Source organism: Fringilla coelebs, assembly GCF_963513975.1.
Source record: "Fringilla coelebs genome assembly, chromosome: 12".
Lineage (NCBI taxonomy): Eukaryota > Metazoa > Chordata > Aves > Passeriformes > Fringillidae > Fringilla > Fringilla coelebs.
This window is the reverse complement of record NC_140038.1, coordinates 2,940,365-2,962,120: the sequence shown is the minus strand read 5'-3', so window position 1 is coordinate 2,962,120 and position 21,756 is coordinate 2,940,365. Positions and strand designations below refer to the sequence as shown.

Sequence of the window (21,756 nt, the reverse complement as noted above, 5' to 3'; positions counted from 1 at the left end):
ACATTCCCATGGGAATGCAAATAAATGTATTGAGAAAATAGTATTTTCCATCACGTTTCAGATTTCCATGTCAAGCTGTTTGGAGCTGCAGCAGGTTTGTGTGTGGCAGCGTTGGGGGCTGTGTCCGGCTGCGGGATGGCGCTGCCATGGCACAGTGCGGCGTGTGCGGGGCTGGCACCGGGGCACGGGCAGGGCTGCGGGCAGCTCCTGGGGCATCCCCGGGGACACGGGCAGGGCTGCGGACACTCCTGGGGCATGCCCAGGGACACGGGCAGGGCTGTGGGCAGCTCCTGGGGCATCCCCGGGGACACGGGCAGGGCTGCGGGCAGCTCCTGGGGCATCCCCAGGGACACGGGCAGGGCTGCGGACACTCCTGGGGCATCCCTGGGCTGGCACTGGGGCACGGGCAGGGCTGCGGACACTCCTGGGGCATCCCCGCGGCTCTGCCAGGCCGGGCCGGGAGCTGCCACAGCCGCGCTCCAACACCGGCTGCCTCGGAGGGATCGGTGTGTCCGTGTGTCTCGGGTTCGGTGTGTCCGTGTGCCTCGGACGGATCGGTGTGTCCCGGCATCGGGGCCGTGTGTCCGGGATCGGGGCCGTGTGTCCGGCTGGCAGCTCGGTGCCCTGGCGGGACGGTCTGGAGCAGACTCCCCTCCTCCCCTGGGGCAGTGCCCAGCCCAGCCCAGGCACACCCCTCCTTCCCTGGGCATCAGTGCCCAGCCCAGGCTCGGGTTAAACCCACAAGTGCTGCTATTTCAAGGCTTTTAGTTTTTTTTCTGGAGCGGAAATGTGGCCTAGAAATACCGACTACTGACAGATCTTTTTCCTTTGGCCTATAAAATATATTAAACCTGCTAAAAGTATTTAGCCCATGTTAGAAACCTTTGATATGAATAGCCCTTGTTTTCCCGTTTGCAGTGGAAAAAGATCAGATGCTGTATTTGTATTTGCTGAGCATAGAATTTGTTAGTTTATGTTATGGTGGCGTTCCAAGACAAATCAGGGCCTTACATCCTTCTGATACTTCTTCTGCATTCTGCGTTATCCATTTGTGAGGAGTACTAAAACCTTAATAAGTGAGATGTAAATAATTTAAGGGGAAAAAACATTAACTTTCTCTATTATCCTGCACAGTAAAGTTTAAATTATTTATCATTCTATGTATGGCTTAGTAAGCATTGGGGGAGTGAAAATTGGGGGACAGAAAGAAGACTAATTAATTGTCTAGAAATGTTTGGATTTGGATTCAGTGGTGTTTTTCCAGAATCACTGGATCAGGTGTGGATGCCATGTCCCAGTAATCCCCAGTACATACCAAGAGTGTGCCAGGAGTCCAGTGTGTACAAAGAGCTCTCTCTTTCCAAATCCATTCATAGCAATGGCAAATGCTGCATCCAAGCACAAGTCCTCTAGCATAGATTTCTAGTCCTTTGAAACAGTCCAAAAAATATTCTTATTTCTCTGGCACAGCCAAAAAGTCAGTGTGAAGGATATTTAAATAATTTCTCCAAGGCTCACTGGGTGGGAGGAGGCAGGTTTTATTTCCCCTCTCCTCCCCATGTGATCACACAGCACCTTTGACTGGTTTTGGTAGGAAACTCCCTCTGCAGTAGGATATGAGGATGTGAGAGGTAATTCTTTAATGTGGCAGGATTGGAAATTCATTCTTCCAGTTTCTCACTCTATGATGCTGAACACATGCTTAGAAAGTTTGAATTTTGCTAAAAGTATCCAGAAAGACTTTCAGAAGAAATGGAAAGCTGGAAGCTTTTCCTGGGGAGTTAGTACTGTACAGGTTGCTTTTAAAGTGAGGACAGAAACTGAACTTATGGAGCATCTTAAGAGACTGAAGAGAGAGACTCTTGTGTTAGCTGTGTCAGTGTAGGCTCAGTGTAATATGATTATGTTCTCTTTGAGTCCCTGTGAGTAGTGTTTTGATAAACCTTACACATTTTGTATGCTGATGCCTGATGGAGATTAGTGAAGTGCTTTTCTTCAGCCTCTGTGGTTAATCCTGGTGGAATTCCATTCCTGTGATGTTAAATGAAGCAAATGGAAACCTGTCTTGCTGTCTTTTGTCAGATGAAGTTACAATATAGGGTGGTGGGCTTTATATAGGCCTTAATAATGGAATTTGGGTAGATATACCAAAGAAATAAAGTACTTTTTGCTTAATGTGCTAGGATATTGCCAAGGCAATAGCCATTCTAAATCCCCCTCTGTGAAAATACTCTGCTTGTGGACTGCAGCAGTTCCACTTCTCATTGGTGCTGTGGTCTTTTGATTTACTGTCCAAGTCCTGCAGTTATTTGGGCTTTGGCTTTTAGTTTTGTTTCCCATTTTAGCTTGTGGCTTATGGAGATAGACAGAGGTTTCCTCCAACCTCATTTTCCACAGAGGAAATAGCAGGGCAAAAAAATCTCATCAGGATGTAATCTCCTTTTATTTTTCTTGTCATAGAAAAATCCTGGTTGTATATTAGTGGGCTCAGCTGACCAGATGATAAGAAGTCCAAGACTCAAAATTCTACAAATCATTTTTATTTGTACTTCAAGAACATATATGTATCTTCAGCATGTCTTGAAAGCTATTAATGAAGCTCCCAATTTATTCAAAGAGAAGTACCTGTTGTCTCTTGATTAAGTGGAAACTCTATTCTTCTACAAACTAATACTCTGATTTTGGGGATTTTTTTTTTTTTTAATATATAGTGGTACATTCTCCAGCCATTCCATCTCCTGTCTCACTTCTGGGAGACTCATTAATCTTTTTCCTTTCCAGTACTCTGTGGTCACTCTGTGAATGCCTTCTGGCCCTTTAACCTCGACATCTCCATTTTATGATGAGCACTGTTACCCTCCCCTCTTTTTCCTTCCTTTAGACTTCCATGTGTAATCCCAGCAGTGTCTGCCACTCCTGCTCAGTTGTCAGTCTGTCCCACTTCAGTGCAGGATGCCCAGCAGATGAAAGCAAAGGTGCAGCAAGCCCTGAGCCTTGTCACTCAGAGCAGCAGGAGGGGACACTGAGGCAGTGGCACCGAATCCGTGGCAGGGACAGAGTGACACCTCCTCATGGCTGCTCTCAGTCTGCAGCTGAGGGGCTCTGGCAGCCTTGTCTCCTCTGCCTAGCTGCTCCCCCTGCACGCTCAGGGCACAGAAGGATGAACTCTGGCTGTTTTCACTGCTGTATTTTGTATTTTGTGCCCTGGCTCGGGGTGTTTCCCCTCAGTGCTGAGCAGCAGAGCACAGGTGAATAGCCCAGGTGCAGATGTGTAAAACTGGAATGGAACCCAACCCTTGTGTGTCTGCATCTCTCCCACCTCTGCATTTTGGCTTCATCACTGACCCTTGTTAATAAAATGCCTTTTCTGAGGTTGGCTGCAAAGCCATTGCTTTTCTCTTATTCAAATAACCCTGAAGAGCCATTTCTTTTATGATGCCTATAAGAAATAGCCAAGTGGTCCTGCTGTTCCATTTCCCTTACTCATCTTAAATAGGGTGAGACCATTTGAAAATGAGGATGGCAAAAACTAGCAGGATAAGCTGTGGAAGGGGAACAGGGAAATAGTAGAAAGAAATGTAGCTAATAAAGCACCTTGATGGCTGTACTGTTCTTTCTGTATCTGTGCTGTTTCCTTGAAAAAGCAGATAGTGCAATGTCCCTCCAAGCTGACAGGATCTCCTTGGATGTTTAGCATGCTGTTCAGAATGGATGATATCAATATTTAACATAGATTTGCATGATTTCTTCATTGTTACCAGAGGTTCATTACAGAGATGTAGGTCAATAAGGCAGTTTTTGCTTTAACTGCTCTTTGTTTTCTGTTGAAGGTTACAGAGATTAGCAAAAGACCTTCTGAAGCACCTCCAAATGCAGGATGGCTGTTCCTTGGGCAACCACAAGGTTCCTGGCCTGGACAGGACTTTAGGAGAGATCTCTCGGATTCTGGAGAAAGAGGTATTGTGACTTATGATTGACCTAGAAATTGTTTTGCCCTCAAGTCTCCTCAGGGTGGATTTGGGAATGTTTAATGTGAGATGTTGAAGAATAAATGACCTCTATGTAACAAGCAGTGTCTGCTATAACACTTTTCACTTTTCCCCTGTATTTTCATGAGGATTGTTTTTAACCTGAGTCATTTCAGTCATCTAGCTTGTAGTGCTTACCCACAAACAGCTTTTACAATGAGAGGCCAAACCAATTAGCAGAAAACAGAGGAAAGAATTGGATCCAGGTTTCCTGGAGCACCAATCTGTTGAGTTTTGCCAGAGTTCAGCAAAGTCAGTGGCTCTTCACTGGAGGAGGAAGGTAGGATGTGCATGTATGTGGGATATTCCTATGTTTTGGACTTTTTTAAAGTGATATGATTCCAGAGCATGTATTGCTTTATGGTAAATGTTGGATTTTTTTTTTTATTCCTAGCTGCATTTGCATCCTTTTTCCTATTTCCTCATTGTCAGTCTGCTGCCACAGTGCTTTCTGACTTGTAATGTGGTTTTTTGCTCCATTAGGACCACAGGATTTGGGTTTTCAGCTGGAACATTACATTCTGTTCTCTCTGCAACCACTAGAAAATACTTATCTTTCTTATCTGCAATCAAGACATAATGAAAATTAGTTCTGGATGAAACCAAATTAATGAAATTTGATGAGGGGATTGCATCATTGTGGCTCAGACTTGATGTTTGTGAAAATGAGAGCTCTGCTTGATGTTTTTCACAGCTTGGTCAGTGTGGAGAACACAATTGTTAACGGCACATGCTTTTAAATGCTGGAGGCTGCCTGGGATGCACGGGCTCCTCACTGTGTTCTGGGGGTGCCTTGGAGCTGCTCATCAAGCTGAAGAGTGTGTTTGAAAGAGTTGTGCCATTTTCACATTTTACAGGGCTTCCATTAATTATTGAAAAACTCATTTTTTATTGATTTCAAAATCCAGAAATCATGTTGTTGCATGACTGTGATGAAAAGATGAATCTGTTTGAAAGTTATCTAAATAATCCTCGGAAATCCTTTGGAATGTGGAGTTGTATCCAGCCTTTTTACTAGTAGTCATCTGCTGAGATGTTTTAAAATGAGATGTGAACTGCAGCTAAGCGTTACTCATTAATTGTTTACATGGTTTTGCTGCTTGTTGAGTCTGCAGTGGGGAATTCAAAACTAAATTTGATGGTATTACTAGACATGGGTTATTTTGTTGTTGATTTGGGGTTTTACCCCCAAAACATTTACCTCCCACTGGAGAAGTATTTTTCTCTCTGAGAGTCCTGATCAATAAGGTCAGGAGGGATTGATTTCAGTAACTGTTGCAGTGCTCACAGCACAGATCATCCCGGGCCATTTGCAGGAGGGGATGGGAATTCTCTTGTTAGCCTGGGAGTCAGAAATGCACAGACACATCTCACATGTCAGTGGGCACTGAAAGAGCCTGATGGTGTCAGTCGTGGGCTGAGAGGAGGAGACTGACACTGTTAATTGAATTTCCCTGGAGAGCATAAAAGTATAACCTAATGTGGGGGGAGGAAGGGGGAGTGGGAACCACACAAGCTGTCAGTGTGTGTGAGCTGATAACATTGATTTACCCTTGCTAATGGCCTGGCTTGAATGAGGAATTGCCCTGAGGGAGGACAGGGTTCACTACAATAGATCCTTGCCACTTACTAGAAATTCTTCTTACTCACAAGAAGTCCTGCAAAACTATTACAAAATATAATTGATCCAAAACCCCTCTTTTCATTCACACTGTGAAACACTGGATTTTTCTTTTGTTAATAGTTTTGCACTGCCTGAAAAATTTATGTATTCAGGCTCACCAAGAAAAAAAGGGTTGGTTTTACAGATCATGAAATGAATTGCTGAGCTGGTGTTTGTAACAGTAAATAAGAAAAATATATACCATTAAATTTCTCAACAGAACGGAAGGGTTATTCAGCTCATTAGAAATTCCATGACTGTGCTAAAACAGCCTGAAAGGGTGGGGTGTAATATTTATGCAAACTCGAATCACAAAAAAAGCTACACACAAAAGATTTGCAGCCCTGTCTCAATGGGATTTGCCTCCAGGTGCAGTCAGATCACACTAACAATTTGTGTTTGGACTTAGCCTTCATCTGATGTGTTCCACTGTACTGAAAAAGGCTTTCTCTCACTTCTGAACCTCTTTCATGGTGTGAGAACATTCTAGACTGCTGCGTGCCTGCGTGGTTATTGTGGTCACACTTGCTCTTGTTTCTGCCTTCCTGCTCTGCTGGACACAGCTCATTCTGCACCTGGGGCCAAGTGATTCCACTCATACAGCAAGAAGTGCTTGTTTAGTGCAATTTGAAAGGTTTATATATCCTCCAGATGCTCAGATTTGAGAAATCTCTCTCAGGCAAAGATGCATCTTAGCCACTGTGTATTTTGGAGCCCTGGCTGTTTATTGCAGCACTTTACCTGCTCCTCATGCACTGCTGCTGGATCCCTGTGCAGCACAGCATATTTGAGTGCTAACAAATGAAAGAGATGTGCTTGGCTTTGCTTCAAGTGGTTGTTAGATCTCCAAACAATTCCTGCTGTGCCCACATTGGCTTAGTTGGATGAAGCTCTACAAAAAGCAGGAGCTTTGTGTCCAATGCTGGAAAAGGATTTGTGAAGAATAAGCAAATTGAAGTGCAAGTTTTGAGGATGTGACTTGGAGTGTGGCTATTAGCTTCATGAAACATGTGGCTCACGTGCCTTTAAATTAAATATGCATAAGAGGTACACTAAAGTCATAAAGCACCATATGCTTCCAGTTTGAAATAGGTTTGTGCCCCTCCAGCCACGTGTTGGTAGGAGGCAAGGAGCACAAATCCTGATGTTGTGCATGCCTGGAGTCCTGTTCCCCAGGTGTGTCCAACCAGTGGTGCTCTGGATTATTGGAAGGCAATCCTTGGGTTTGTGTATCTCACCCTTTCTGGCAGAAATCCTGGAAGGAAGCTGTATTCACTTTCACCTCTACTTTGTTTAAAAGGACATTAGGAAAACAAACACACACAGAGCCACAACAGCAGAACTGCATGCAAGTGTTACCAGAAAGCCTGAGGTTGGCAGATGTCATATGGGACTCTTCAAGCTCTCAGTAAGATCTGATAACCCTCAGTTTAAGATCTCCTATGAATGGGCCTTTGATGCTAAAAGAAAAACTCTTACAGAAGGCAGAGCTGATGTTTGAAGTGGCAGGGCTAGAGCACTTGTCCTGCCATGATTCTTTTGATTTTATGCATGTTCATTCCTTGAAGGACTGATCATCACTGACAGTAGCTGTGTGTTTCAGATGCACAAGGAATCCCACAGTGAGTGCTTGAGCCTGCCTTCAGCACTCCCACAGAAACATCCTGTGATGGGAGCTCTCAGAACCAGGGTATTGAGAGCAGTATAACCTGTTAGTGTGACTGCAGCTACGCTTTTAACTTGCTTATGTTTATATCATTTATTTCCCTATTATGTAAAGAGCTGAGATTTCCTGATTGAAAACTTTCCTGATTGAAAAGATCTACTGATTAAAAAAATGTCTGCTGCATACACATGAGGCCCTGAGCTGACTGAAGTACATACATTTCTGAGGTTGTGACCCTGACCTGGGTCAGAGGTTACTGCCTCTCAGATTGTCTTCCTTACACTTGCCAGCAGAACATCCCTTCCCTAAAGTTCTTCCTCAAATTTGTTGATAGAGGGTTGGCTGTGTCTTCAGGTTTTAAAAGTCCTGCTTTTAAATGTTAGAAGTGTGGTTTTGGATAGGTCTGTGCTGGGCAGGGTTGGCAGACACTTCTCCTGTTGCCATTGAAGGGCTGGTGACAGCAGCTGAGGGCAGTGCCCTTTTCACCTGGCTCAGCTGCAGCTAAAACACTGCCTTTAAATCACTCCAGCTAAATTTGTACAACACTTCCATGTGACATTTAGACAAGCCCTTCATGTGTCTGTTCTCCATCTGACTGGGAGTGTGGCACACAGATTCAGTAGGATTCTGAGGGAAACTCATGATTTTTGGAATTCAAGGGCAACAGTTTATCTGCTTAACTGGAATTGCTTTTGTATGATGCTTCTTACTGATAGTTTGAAAAAATCTCCACCACAACAGGAGTGGTAAGGTTCCTTCAAGTGAGTGCTTTGACTGCTCCTGGGGAGAGGCTGCAGAGCAGGGTGCAGGTTTGATCCCTGGCCCAGCACAAACAGGACAGCTGAGCCTCTCCCATGTACTCACAAGGCACAAAGTCCTACAAAGAAGATTTCACTGCTTCTGTTTGTAAAACTTACTGTGACTTTGGATGGGTTTGAGGATAGCTGTGTCCCTGATCTCCTTTAGGCTCTCTACATGCTGTAAAAATCTCAGTAAATAATAGTGAGTGCAAAATAAATTGTTAAAGTGTGGAATTAAAATGGAACCACAAAATAAAACAGGAGGCTTTTAATAAATTGGGCCACAGTGCTTATAGTTACTTACCAGCTCTCTTCATGCAAATCTAGAAGCAGCCGCCTTTGAATAGTCTAAGTTTAAGTATGATTATTTACATTGCTAATTCAGAATAATATTCTTACTGGAAACAGATTTCAGGGGGGAAATATGCTTCCTTAGAAAAGGGTGTCATTTTGTAACTGAAAAATGTGTGAATATGAGCTAGTAATTGACTGCAGTCAGTCCATTTTCTAAAAAAAGGGTCTCAATGCTCATGATCTCTAAGACAGGCTTTCTCAGTGACCATTAATGGTTTGTTTTGTGTCAGGCAGTGTTTTTGGGTTTGGGATTTTTAGAGAGATTTTTCAGCCTCCTGTTTGAGCAGTGGTGATGTCAGTTATTTACATTTCAGTAAAATGTTTGTCGTAGCTTTCAAATACATGGGGGCTGTAGACAGACAGTGTTTATCCCATTGTAAAGACTGTCAGAAATGGCTGGCTCTAACAACACACTCAGGCCCTGTATTTATGTTTTATTCTCTAAACTCTTGGGCCCCTTGGGGATGGTGACCATAGCCAGGGTGAAGAGGGACAGTCCCCCCAATAACACAAACTCTTCATCATCAGAAACAGAAACAATAAAATTAAAAACTGTTGGGGAACTAATGTATGGAACAAAAGCAGTGTTAAATGGAACATGGGATAAGTTTCTTCAAATATCTCTACAGAGATATTTAAAATTGCCCTGTGTGTGTATATGTGTGAGTATGTGTATATAAATATATATATATGACATATATATACAGACAAAATAGATTTTAGAAGCAAATACTCTGTTATGAAAACTCAGTATTGTTGCTTAAAGTATATTTAAGAATACAGCACTGTGATTCCCAAACTCTTGCACATTGAATTTTGGTGCTGCAGATATTTGCACCCAAGGAGCTGTGTGTTCCTAGTGTAGCAGTGGTATGGCATTCAAAGAGAGAATTGCCATCCTGTCTGTCACCATCCTATATAAGTCAAATAAAGCATTATGTATGAAAAAGAGGGAAAATCACAGTCATAGTGAATTTACCTTAATCATGAAGCAGTGGCTTGACCCACATTGTATTTTGGGATCTTACCTCTATGTGCACATTTCCTGTATAAAATTTAACATACATTATTTTCTAGAGCCTCACAGCGGATTCATTTCTTAGGCTGACTGAGGATTGAAGAAGTTGGCCTTTGAGCATTATTGTAGCCATGAGCAGCATGCCTGGCAGGTTTGTGAGCAGGGTGTTCATGGCAGGTCTGTGAGCAGGGTGTTCATGGCAGGTCTGTGAGCAGGGTGTTCATGGCAGGTCTGTGAGCAGGGTGTTCATGGCAGGTCTGTGAGCAGGGTGTTCCTGGCAGGTTTGTGAGCAGGGTGTTCCTGGCAGGTTTGTGAGCAGGGTGTTCCTGGCAGGTTTGTGAGCAGGGTGTTCATGGCAGGTCTGTGAGCAGGGTGTTCATGGCAGGTTTGTGAGCAGGGTGTTCCTGGCAGGTCTGTGAGCAGGGTGTTCGTGCCAGGTTTGTGAGCAGGGTGTTCCTGGCAGGGGTGTTCATGGCAGGTTTGTGAGCAGGGTGTTCATGGCAGGTCTGTGAGCAGGGTGTTCATGGCAGGTCTGTGAGCAGGGTGTTCATGGCAGGTCTGTGAGCAGGGTGTTCCTGGCAGGTTTGTGAGCAGGGTGTTCCTGGCAGGTTTGTGAGCAGGGTGTTCCTGGCAGGTTTGTGAGCAGGGTGTTCCTGGCAGGTTTGTGAGCAGGGTGTTCATGGCAGGTTTGTGAGCAGGGTGTTCCTGGCAGGTCTGTGAGCAGGGTGTTCGTGCCAGGTTTGTGAGCAGGGTGTTCCTGGCAGGGGTGTTCATGGCAGGTTTGTGAGCAGGGTGTTCATGGCAGGTCTGTGAGCAGGGTGTTCATGGCAGGTCTGTGAGCAGGGTGTTCATGGCAGGTCTGTGAGCAGGGTGTTCCTGGCAGGTTTGTGAGCAGGGTGTTCCTGGCAGGTTTGTGAGCAGGGTGTTTGTGAGCAGGGTGTTCGTGGCAGGTTTGTGAGCAGGGTGTTTGTGCCAGGTTTGTGAGCAGGGTGTTCATGGCAGGTCTGTGAGCAGGGTGTTCATGGCAGGTTTGTGAGCAGGGTGTTTGTGGCAGGTCTGTGAGCAGGGTGTTCATGGCAGGTCTGTGAGCAGGGTGTTCCTGACAGGTTTGTGAGCAGGGTGTTCATGGCAGGTTTGTGAGCAGGGTGTTCCTGACAGGTTTGTGAGCAGGGTGTTCCTGACAGGTTTGTGAGCAGGGTGTTCCTGACAGGTTTGTGAGCAGGGTGTTCCTGACAGGTCTGTGAGCAGGGTGTTCCTGACAGGTTTGTGAGCAGGGCTGTTCCTGGCAGGTTTGTGAGCAGGGCTGTTCCTGGCAGGTTTGTGAGCAGGGTGTTCATGGCAGGTTTGTGAGCAGGGTGTTCATGGCAGGTTTGTGAGCAGGGTGTTTGTGCCAGGTTTGTGAGCAGGGCTGTTCCTGGCAGGTTTGTGAGCAGGGTGTTTGTGCCAGGTTTGTGAGCAGGGTGTTCCTGGCAGGTTGTTCATGGCAGGTTTGTGAGCAGGGTGTTCCTGGCAGGTCTGTGAGCAGGGTGTTCATGGCAGTTTTGTGAGCAGGGTGTTTGTGCCAGGTTTGTGAGCAGGGTGTTCATGGCAGGGTGGCTCTGGGGCAGCCCGTTCCTGTCCCCATGTCCTCGGCATCCACCGCTCCCCACTAGGGGCCACCACTGGCAGAAGCAGCAGCCGTCCTTTGAATCCTTACAAATCATAAATCTATTTAGAAGTAGAATTTCTCTCTGACACCAGGTTCAGACAGCATTGTGCTTGGAAATCACACAGCTCTTTCTCCTGCTAAGCTGCTTACAGCAGCTGTCTCCTGGTGTGGGTGCCCAGGGGAATTACCTGGATAATCACTGCATATCCTGACAAAACCTAAACCTGCACTCACACAGAGAATTCACCCTGCAGAAAAAGGGGGAGCACATGTATGCACAGATCCCATTTCTAAAGGAAACAGTTGTGTGCCCACAGTCCAAGGGCAGCCAGGGCTGTTGGTGCTGTCCTGGTGTGGCAGGGTCAGTGAACAGGTCGGGCTGTCCGTCTGTCTGGCAAGTTTTAAAAACCAAAATAAACACCCACATGGCACCTTTACTGTGCTTTCATCCTTATAGCTTTTGTTTTCTGGGAAAGTAATTGATACTCTTATTTGTTACAATGAGCAGTTCAAACGTTAATGTTCATCTTAGCCAAATGTATGATGTATTTCTGTGCAAATAGTGGATTCATATTTTAATCCATCCATTTATTTTTCAACTCAGGATACTCCTGCAGTAGCCAGTTCCAAAGCTACAGTGATGTCACATGAAGGGAAGTAATTAATCAAATGTAAAGTTGAATTATAACTGTTTAGAAACAATTTAAAGTACAAAATCCAAACATTAGGAAGGTTATTGAATTACAAAACATAAAAATAAGTTTTAAAACTTTTTTTAAAGTAAAAAATGCATAAGTTTAATAAGTTTTGCCAGCTGAAACTAGAATTTGGACCCTTGGAACTCTGTATATTGCCACTGAAAATCTAATAATTTTGCAAATACAGAAAGTAACATAGGGAATTCTGTATTTATGCTTCCTTTGTTGCAAGTGTTAAGTACAGAACCTCATTCAGAGCATGAACTCCAGGAAGAATAAAGCAGATAGAATTGTTGGAAAAGATGACATGTAACTCTCCTGAAAATTAATTCACTTCCTTGAAGCCTGTAACAGTGAGAATTAGAGAATTTTAATGTCCAGCTGACCATCACTGAGTGCCAGTGATGCACAGTGCCACTCAAGCCCAGCTTGAAGAAGGTTCAGCAGTGTTCAAAGCCTGGACTATCAGCATTGTCCTGTAAGCACTGGTTTAGCTGCAGATGGTCCAAGCTGCTGTTGGAGTAGAAACATCCTCTTCTGTATCTGCAGCAGCAGCTCTGATAGTCCCAGCACAGAGGCAAACACAGCAGCAGCTCTGTGGACAGCACTTCCCACCCCAACAGCCTTTTCCTGTCACTGCCTGGAAGAAGTCAACAGGTCAGGTGTGTGTTGTGTGCTGCAGGTTGGGCAAGGCAGCTTTAGCTCATCAATAATTCCTTTGCCCAGAGTTCCTGTAATCTGTGGATTAACCTTTTCCCCAAGATGAACATATAAATAGGAACTTGTTACTAGGGGTCACTCACAGAATATTTTTTAACTTGCTTGCTGGAAGTGGTATTATAAGGCAAGTTGAGTTCACAGATAAGCTCTGCAGTGTTCTTATTCCAAGATTATTGGGAGGTTAATTTCTGTGCCCAGTGGGTGTAGTTGAGAACTGCTGCAGGATGTAATTAAATGCTGTCAGCTTCCAGTGTTGTGCTAATTGTGGCTTTTTGCTGTCAGACCAGGCTTCTATGTCAGTTTAGAGCTAATACATCATATCAGGATGGATAGAGTGGATATTTATACATTCCAGGGTATGCAAAGTTCCTCCACTACAAGACAAGAGATGTGTTTTAGTGTTGTTAAATCCCAGGCACTGATTTCTCAGTGAGAGAACTCCCTGCCAGGCACATTTCTGCCAACAGCAGAGGCCAGTTTAGAAATCATAATAAAGTCAGGATTAGTATGGTTTCTAAAGAGAAGTTTTTTGTTTCATTTGGTCTGATGGTATATATACACATATATTTTCTTTGAAGTATTTTTAAGTTCAACAGTGATTTGAGAGCATCGCTTGTGACCTGAGAACATATCACCCAGAGGCCCTCATGGTCTGTTCTGATGTTTGCAGCACCTCACAATCCACCCTGTTCCTGTGCCCCACAGTCCTTGTGGCTGTCCTGGAGGTGGGCTCATGGCAAATGGTCTGAGAGCACCCAAGGCAATCAGGGGGAAACCTCTGTTCAGGGTTTAAGTGCTCTTGACTTCATGGTAGGTCTTTAAATGGCCACTGCTCCCTCTCCATGCGTCCTCTCCCACATAATTTTAGTATCTCCACTTTGGCTGGGTTGCCCTGGCTTGCACAGGCTGGGTTCAGCAGAAATAAGCTGCTTTCTAGTGGCTGCCAGCTCTCAGCAGTGACCTGTCAGGTTCAGTGTTCAGAGAGACCTGACTTGCCTGCTCACTGGGCAATTCATTGGCCAATAAATGTTGAGAGAGGACAGGACGAGATTATGTAATTTTGTTTTCTATTTACCTGTTTGGGAACTTCTGTTTTTGTGATTAATCAGAAAAAGTAAAATTAACCTCAGCTAATGGAACCATCTGTGGAGATCCAGGAGCTCTCTTATAATTGTTCCTCTTATTAAAGCTCTATTGTTGCTTTCCTCCTCTAATTGATGCACTCACTAGAGGCCCTGATATTTATAAATAGACCAAACATTTATTTTTAATAAGCATAAGTGCTGCAATGCTCAGTGCTGTCTCTCAGGGTATCTATCAGGGTAGTTCTGACTTTCCCAAGCAGTGTTGTGTGTTTCCTGTAATGCTGCTTGGCATGGCTGAAAGCAGCTGAACAGAGAGCATGGAATTCCCTGGTTTACCTTTATCTGTTTTTCCTTTATGGCTTTCACTGGCTCTTGTGGCTTCACAATTAGGATTGTGAGGGCCCTGTCCTTGTACAACAGGGTTGCCTCTCTGGGACTTCACTGCCAAGCTGAAAAGCCACTGCAGAACTTGGAAAGAGATTGTGTAAATAAAACTCATCCTGTTCAATTAGATCATTCAGGGAGTCACTGAGGAGTCCTGTTGAATTTGGTTTGATCTGACAATGTGGGCAGATGTTAGCAAGCAGAAACGTGAGTTAAATATGATGGCATAGACAGAAATTAGGTTTATGTGCACAGGATGCTTAGTGCTTTCAGGACAGGCCTGAGAATCACTATTTTAGTATTGGTATTGTCCCTAAGCCTATGGGTTGCTTGTCAATGGTAGACTTTCAGAGAGGATAGTCCAGAGTGCCTCTTCTTTTATTTTTGATACAGTTAAAAAGTAAGGTGAGCCTCATTTTTTATATTGCATTTGAATGCTGTATTGAGCACTTGCTTTTTCACCCATTTGCTTCTTAGATATTTGTCTTCCTGTGGGTGAATTCAGTTATGTTTGAAAACCTGTTGGAGGTTTCCACGTGGAGTGGGGGATTATTGTAACACCAATTTCACTACAGAGAAGTGTTGCAGGGAGCAAAATTGTTTATTTTAATAGAAAATACTCCTTTGGTGTACTCTGCAGGGATTTTCACTGTATAAAGTCTGGAGACCTACTCAAAGAGTGTAGGTTTTCTACAGTCAGAAATGTGTCCATGGGTGTGTGTGTGCATGTAGATATACTTGTGTATTTATTTAAAGGGAGAGGAAAGGTGGAAAAAAAAAGGAGAAGCTAACACAATATTCAGTTGTCTGGTTTGTTTTTCTAAGCAAGCTTTGAACTGCATTTCTTAGCCCCTGGCATTTTAGATAGAATCTTCAAACACTAGATAAAAGGAAAGAAAAAAAAAATCTCAAGAATTTTTACTATATTTTACTAATTAGTTATTATTTCTTCCATGAATGAACAGTTTAAAATAGAGTTGCACAAGTGTGTTCTTTCAGAAATAGAAGTCAGCCTGTTTTAGAATATTTGGTTTCATTCAGAAATAATTTCTTCTGAAATACTTTAGTTCCTGAAGTCTGTTCAAACGGACTCTCCAGATCAGCTTCTGATTTGGACATTCTGCAGGACCAGCAGAAAACCTTTGGGTTAATGAAGGAAAAATAATTTTTCTAAATTTCCTTTTTAGTCTATATGAAAATATTTATTTTGGAGGTTTGCCTTTGAGGGAGGGTGTGCACCAGAGTATTTCAAATAGTCAAAATGGCCTAAAGTCACATAGAGCAGAGATAGCAAAGCTGGCATTAAATCATTTCAGCATTATTTCTGATTCTGCTCTACTTATTAACTAATAATAATACTTTAAGAGGAGAAATGTATGGAAGGGAGTACTTTGGTCCAGGACATTGGATTTCACCCAATAACTCTTGCACCAAATTAATAAATTATGATTTAACTGGGATCATATTTTTCTAGAAGGTAATCAGGTTTGATTTAAAAACTTTGAATGATTGAGAGTCGACTATATATGCTAAGTATATTATGCTCATCATTAATTACTCCTGGCATTAAAAAAAACCCATTTTATTCTCACCTGAATTCATTCAGTTTCAGCTTCCAAATATTGGTGTTCCTGTGTACTATCAGACATCATTCAGGTCCTTCCAAATGTTATCCCAGCATTTTTTTACTTTCCCCAGCATAAACTAAGTGGCACTTCTGTCCCTCCTGGTGAGACAGATTTGCTGACCGAGTGCTGTGTGTGCCAGTGCCCTGTGCAGGGAGGGCAGCAGGGCAGGCTTTGCTCTCCCTTCTCTCCTGCAATATTGAACCCAAAAGCTGTTGCAAAGCAGTGCTGCCTTCATTTCCCTCTGTGTCACTTGGTGTTACCCACTGATTGTATGAATGGAGCAGCATTTTCCCCCAGTTTGGTTTCATTTCTGAAGCACGCAGTTCACCTGGTGTGACTGCTTTAATGAGTGCAACAAAAGCCAGCCAAGTACCAGCACAGGCCAGTTGGCCTTTTCATGTGTTTCTTTGTTGGCTAGGATGGGGCATATGTGTAAATCACTCTTTTTGAGCTGTGTGCATTTTTCTGTACCAAATGTCAGATAATGAGATGAAAACTTTATATTGAACTTTCTATTTAGGCTGCTCATTTTCGAATTTGCCAAACATGCTTGTGTCCTCGGGTAAGTGGTGCTTCTGAGGGTGCCACAGATGCCAAACCCTGATAAAATCTCCCCTATCTTGTTAATGAACACACAAACAGTTGTTCCCCATCTGCTGCCTCTGTCTGAAAGGTTAGGAAGCCCTTCCTTCCTGATCACAAAGGACATAATTATTGTCTGTAGAGGAGTCAAGTACAAAGACAGTCCATCCAGTCTGACCGCTGCTACACTGCAGGCCACCAAAGATTAACAGCTGCTTCTCCTTTGATTAGGTTAGGTAATAACAGTTACTTTAGTTAATAATTGGATGGATTCCCAGGCCATGTAATTCAGGTTTAGGCTGTCATTTTTTGCTGGCATGTAGCTGAGCTGTATTATTGGAACAGAGCCTGTAATCCTATTAGTCAGTTGTCACTCAAGCCGTAGGAGAGAAGGCAAATTCAGATCCATTAAGGTGTTGTAACAGGTAGGTAAATAAGTCACCCATGCTTGCCCACTGTGCAGGGAGCTGTCTTGATTGTTTGTCCTTTTTTAAGGATTAATTTTACATTTTTTAATATGTTTAATTCATAATTAATCCATAAAATGGTTACATGGTTTGTCTAATTTATCACGGTTTCTGTTTACTGTGCCACATGCATTAGTGTACACACACTTCCCACTAAATTACTTGATTCATGCAGTGTTCTGCCTAAATTAGTGGCTGTGGGCTTCAAATGACAAGTTTATAATGGTCCAGAGATTAAATACATGCTTCCTGTCACATCAGCTGGGCTGGCTTTCCTCCTGTGCAAACATGGCCACTGGAGCTCCCAGCGATGGACTTGGGAGGGATAAGGAAAACAGGCTCTTTTCATGGCTTGGGTTTGAGTGCTGTGTCTGCTGCTCTCAGGAACTGCATCGCTGTTTTTTGTTTTCCTAATGTTTAAGACACATCTAGGTAGCATCCCCAAGGTTTTTGTACCTCCTCGTCTCTGTTAAAAAATGCAGAGATGACAGTAATAATCATTTTTGCCTACTTGTTCATTTGTCTCTGCTCTCCTGTCTCACCAGGTAACCTCAGAGCCCAGAAATCCTATCGTGTTTAGAAATCAAATTTTTTATAAATGTTATTTGAATAGTTGTGAATTTCTGAAAATACATGTAGCAAACCAAATTTTTACACACTTTAAAAGTAAAGTATAAAAGCATGTTTGTATATTTTCTTTTGTTCAAGGAACATGAATCCCACGGTATCGATTGCAGAATAACCCTCCCAATCTAAATGTGCAGCTACTCAAAGAACAGTGAAATTATGAAACAGGTTTCATAAACAGGAGAGCTCAATAATTTGGGAGGCCAAGTTAGAAGTTTGGAGGCTCCTTTCGAGCAGCAAAAACATGCAATGCTGGTTTATGCTCTTTTCAAAGGGGGATTTAAAATTTATTTCCTGTAGGATCTATCAGTTTTCATACTCACATGATGCCTGATCTGCTCAGGGCTTTGGGTGCCACCAGAATAAAAGTTGGAGTTACTTGAAAGTGTCTTTCATTCTGACACAGGTTCAGGCAGGGATCAATTTGAATAAGAAAAGTATGTGAGCAAGGGCTCTGAGCAACTGAGATGCCTCAGTCCACTTCTTTTGAATCCCTGTTGCAATATGTCTCAGCTAATGCAACCTTTAGCACTTCAGGACATCATCTTTTCAAGGGTATTAGTTCATTTTTTAGAGAAAGACAAATTGGATAGGATGTCTTGCTCACGTATTTTTATGAATCTAAGAAAGATTTCTTTAGATGAGTATAAAAATACTTAAAATTTGAAAATTGCCTTAAGTAGGAGTTAATTCAGACATATTTTAAAAGGATTTGGTGTGCTTTGGCTGCTTCAGAGACAGAATGGCACTGTGTTTCAGCCCTGGGGAGATCCCTTTATAGCAGCTCACACTACGAGGTCTCGGCACGGGCAGCTCAGGGACGATTTCTTTTTCCAGAGTTTCCCCAGTCCCAGGTGTCCACCCTGCAAAGGTCAGCAGTGCAGTATTCAAGTGACTCTGGTGCTCCTTTGTGGGCAGGGCACATTTTGCTTTCAGCTCCCATGGCCCAGCTCCAGGAGCTGTGCCTGATCCTGGCATTCCTGACAGCTGGACACTGGGTGGGACCAAGGTCGTGCCAGACACCAGCAGCGACTTCAGCATCAACACTGGACAGGGACATTCCCAGACATGGGTTAGGAGCCCTGGGAGTTCTCCATTTTCTCAGAATCACCAGAGAGAAATGTATTAAATGTGCTAGAAGCCGTGTATCCCATGTGGCAGTTTTACAGGTAACAAATACAGCACTCATGGATCATCCCCAGCTTTGCTGCTGGTTGTGTCTTCCTTTTCCTGAAGCTTCTCCCTCTCTTCCATCACATCATTAGGAATTTATTTTCATTCATAAGCATCAAAATGCTCATGAATTTTTATGAGTAATCTAGAAAGAGGAATGATAGGACGTGTAGCTAAGCAGAAGAAATTACAGACTCCCTTCTGCTTGGTAGAAAACTGTAATAGCAACAGAAGTTTTTAAAAGGGAAATTTGTATTTTGACAAGTAGACTTGTATTCTAGTAAAGTATTAGACAAAAGTGAACCAGGCGCTCTGAAAAAATTCTGTCTATAAAACAAGTGATGCTTCAAATTGAGATGGAAGGAGAACACATAGGAAATGAAACAGCTTCAAAAGATTTATATCTTTTTAGAATAGAGACGTGAAAACCTCCCCTCAGAATAGGGAGACCTTGTTGCTTCTGTCAGTGTGGCTCTAGTGACTGTTCTGGGATAGGGGAGAGTTCCTTTCTGGTACTTTTGGAGAAAAGAGGAGTTCTGGGGAAAAAAAATCCCAGGTAAGAAAAGTTCACATGAAAAAAACAGAAAAGGTGGAGTTTAGCATTAAAGAGAACATGGAGTTGAGAAACAAGCCCAGTAGGAAAAGGAAGCAGGGTACGAGCTCAAGAATGGAGCAGTTGCTGAGGGGACAAACAAAATGAGTGCAATAAATTGGATATAACTCAGAGTAATGGGATGAAACAGAGAAAGGGCATTTTTGGTCTGAGTGACAGGAAAGACTTCTTGCCACAAGAGCTAATGGGTTGTGGCATAATATCCCATGAGAAATAGGGAGAGTGAGAAGTGGCAAGTGCTGGGCACGTTTGGAGCTGGAGGAGCAGTGCCAGATAAATCAGCAGTGTCAGAGCCCTCTCTGCTGTGCTGCACAGCCCCCTGAGCTCCCTGGGTGCTCCTGCTCTGCCCTGCCAGGCTGTGCCCATGCCCAGGGAGAGGCACTCTGCAGACAGCAGCATCTCTGACACCTGGGGGTGTCAGCTGAATCCAGCAGGGAAGGTTAAGAAGGCCCTGGGCTCTGTCTGGGGGTGTGCAGCACCGGGGGAGCAGGGCAGGAGGAGGGCTGGGAGCTGTGGCTGTGAGCCAAGGTGCTCAAATAAAGTCAATAAGGATGATTTATGGCTGGACTGTTCCTTTGCTGTTTGGGGCTTTTCTTTATGGCTCTACCAGGAGTTGGTGGAAAGTGTTATTGGGAGCCAAGGGAGCTTAAGGAGGCAGGGGTTTTTTTAGATGGGAGGAAGAGGAAACAGAGGAAGAATATATGAGTGAAACTCAAAAATAACTCTGCAGTTAAGGCACACTTACTGGGCTCACTGGGCTAAAATTAACTGCTAGAAATTCTACTTATCAACTAGCCAGTAGGAAATCACTGGCTGATTTTCTTAACTGCATGCTGAGTTGGCACACAGATTTCCACTCATTTCAGGCCAGTTATTCCTTGGATGACAAATCTTTTGGTTGTCTAAAAATCTAAATGCAGTTCTATTAATTGTGGAAAACGCTTCCCTTTTGAATATCTGACTTCTGTGAATAGCTTTTCTGTAGCTTGTAAATGAAATACAATGTAGCTGTTTGCTTGACAGAAACTTAATGGAGAGAAAGTTACATGATTTAAATAAAAAGTAAGATGTGTACTTCTGTGTGCAATGTCTGATCTCACAGGGGAAAATGTTGCCCATCTAAATCATATTACAGCTGCTCAATTATTTTTGTAGTTGTTCAAATAAATATTTTATTGTCAGAGTTATTAGGAGTTTTTTCTGTTATGCAGTCTGTTATAGTAGAATACTTTATAGACTAGTAATAATCATGTTTATAGAGGATTTCCCATTTTTTTCCCATATGTGAAGTGCTTGCAACACTGGGGGGAAAAAAGAAGAAATTATTTATTAACTAGTATATCATCATCATCATCATCATCATCACTAACAAAATCAAAATGATCAAATACAAACTGCCAAAAAACTATACAAAGTTAGCAGCTTAGAAGTAGAGAATAAGAAGATTTTGCTTGCTTTATTGTAAACAGAGGACACTAAACCAATTTTGTAGGAAAGGACAAGAGTGTAAGTTCTAAAATACTGGACCTGCTGCAGCAAAACCCCAGTCATTTGCAAACTGTGAGAACAGTGATAGGATGGTCATTAAGTAGAAAATTCTGGTATGTGCAAGTTCCAAGTGGATACCTCGGAAAAGGGATCTGCCTGAGCTATTTTGTGCATATTCATAAGCCAAGCCTGGAGGTTGTCTTCTGTTGGAAAAGTTTGTAAAAAGGAAGAATTACCCATCTGGAGATTGTCTGTATTTTTAAAATCATACAAAGCAGCATAGCTCCAAAGGTAATAGCTACAGATATTAAAGTCCCTCTAATTGTTTGTCCTTACAGAAAATATGGTATTCAAATGCATTACCTGTGTAGTACTGGCTATTTATATATGATAACTGAGAACATAACACCTGAGAGTTTCAACTCCTGCTCTAGAAAGCCTCTTCCTTGTGCATGAGCAGTGAAATGCTCTTTTTCAAAGGTGTCTGACATGATAAATAAATATATTAAGGACTTTCTACTTTGTCAGAATCCACAAGTGTCAGATGTACCCTTTATGCAAACATTTCTTTAATTTCTGTTGGTCCTCTTCTGTGTTTGTGTTTCTGCAGAATACAGCAGATAAAATTGCATTCCGGGCTGCAGGAGGACTGACTGCTCTGGAAAATGTTCTTCAGATGGTGACTTCTCCCACCAACCTGAATGCAGCTGCCAGGGTTCCCTTTAAGTGAGTTTGATGGCTCCTTCACCTGCACTTAGAGTCACTGGAATATTCATTTCATATCTGCTGCTTCACTGCTGCTTCTTCTCCTAGTCCTGTGTTGGAGTTCAGAGCAAAAAACTGTGCTGTTCTCTATGCCATGGAAGGGGAAAGACATTTCCACTCAGCCCCTGGTTTCCTAACTTGGTGGCTTTAGTTTCAGCTATGACATATTTGTGAGCAGCTAATTGTGTAAAAAGGGAAAAGACAAAACTGTGTTTCAACAGAGGAGGATGTAGCAGAGGAGATCCATATCTTTTGAAGTTAGTCTGCAGAGATCTCTAGTGGGAAGCAGGGGAATTTTTTTAAGGGTTGTAATTCACAGGAATCTGTCTGCTTTTAAAATGAAATAGTT

At 43.1% G+C, this 21,756-nt stretch overlaps 1 protein-coding gene across 1 annotated transcript in view; it reads left to right on the top strand.

The window, feature by feature from the left end:
- Positions 1-21,756, top strand: part of SCAPER (S-phase cyclin A associated protein in the ER) — a 137,540-nt gene that overhangs the window by 65,830 nt on the left and 49,954 nt on the right. The window contains exons 23-24 of the mRNA XM_084213515.1: positions 3,831-3,957; positions 21,253-21,368. Of these exons, the coding sequence (XP_084069641.1) occupies positions 3,831-3,957; positions 21,253-21,368 (243 nt within the window). The remainder of the gene's footprint in view (positions 1-3,830; positions 3,958-21,252; positions 21,369-21,756) is intronic.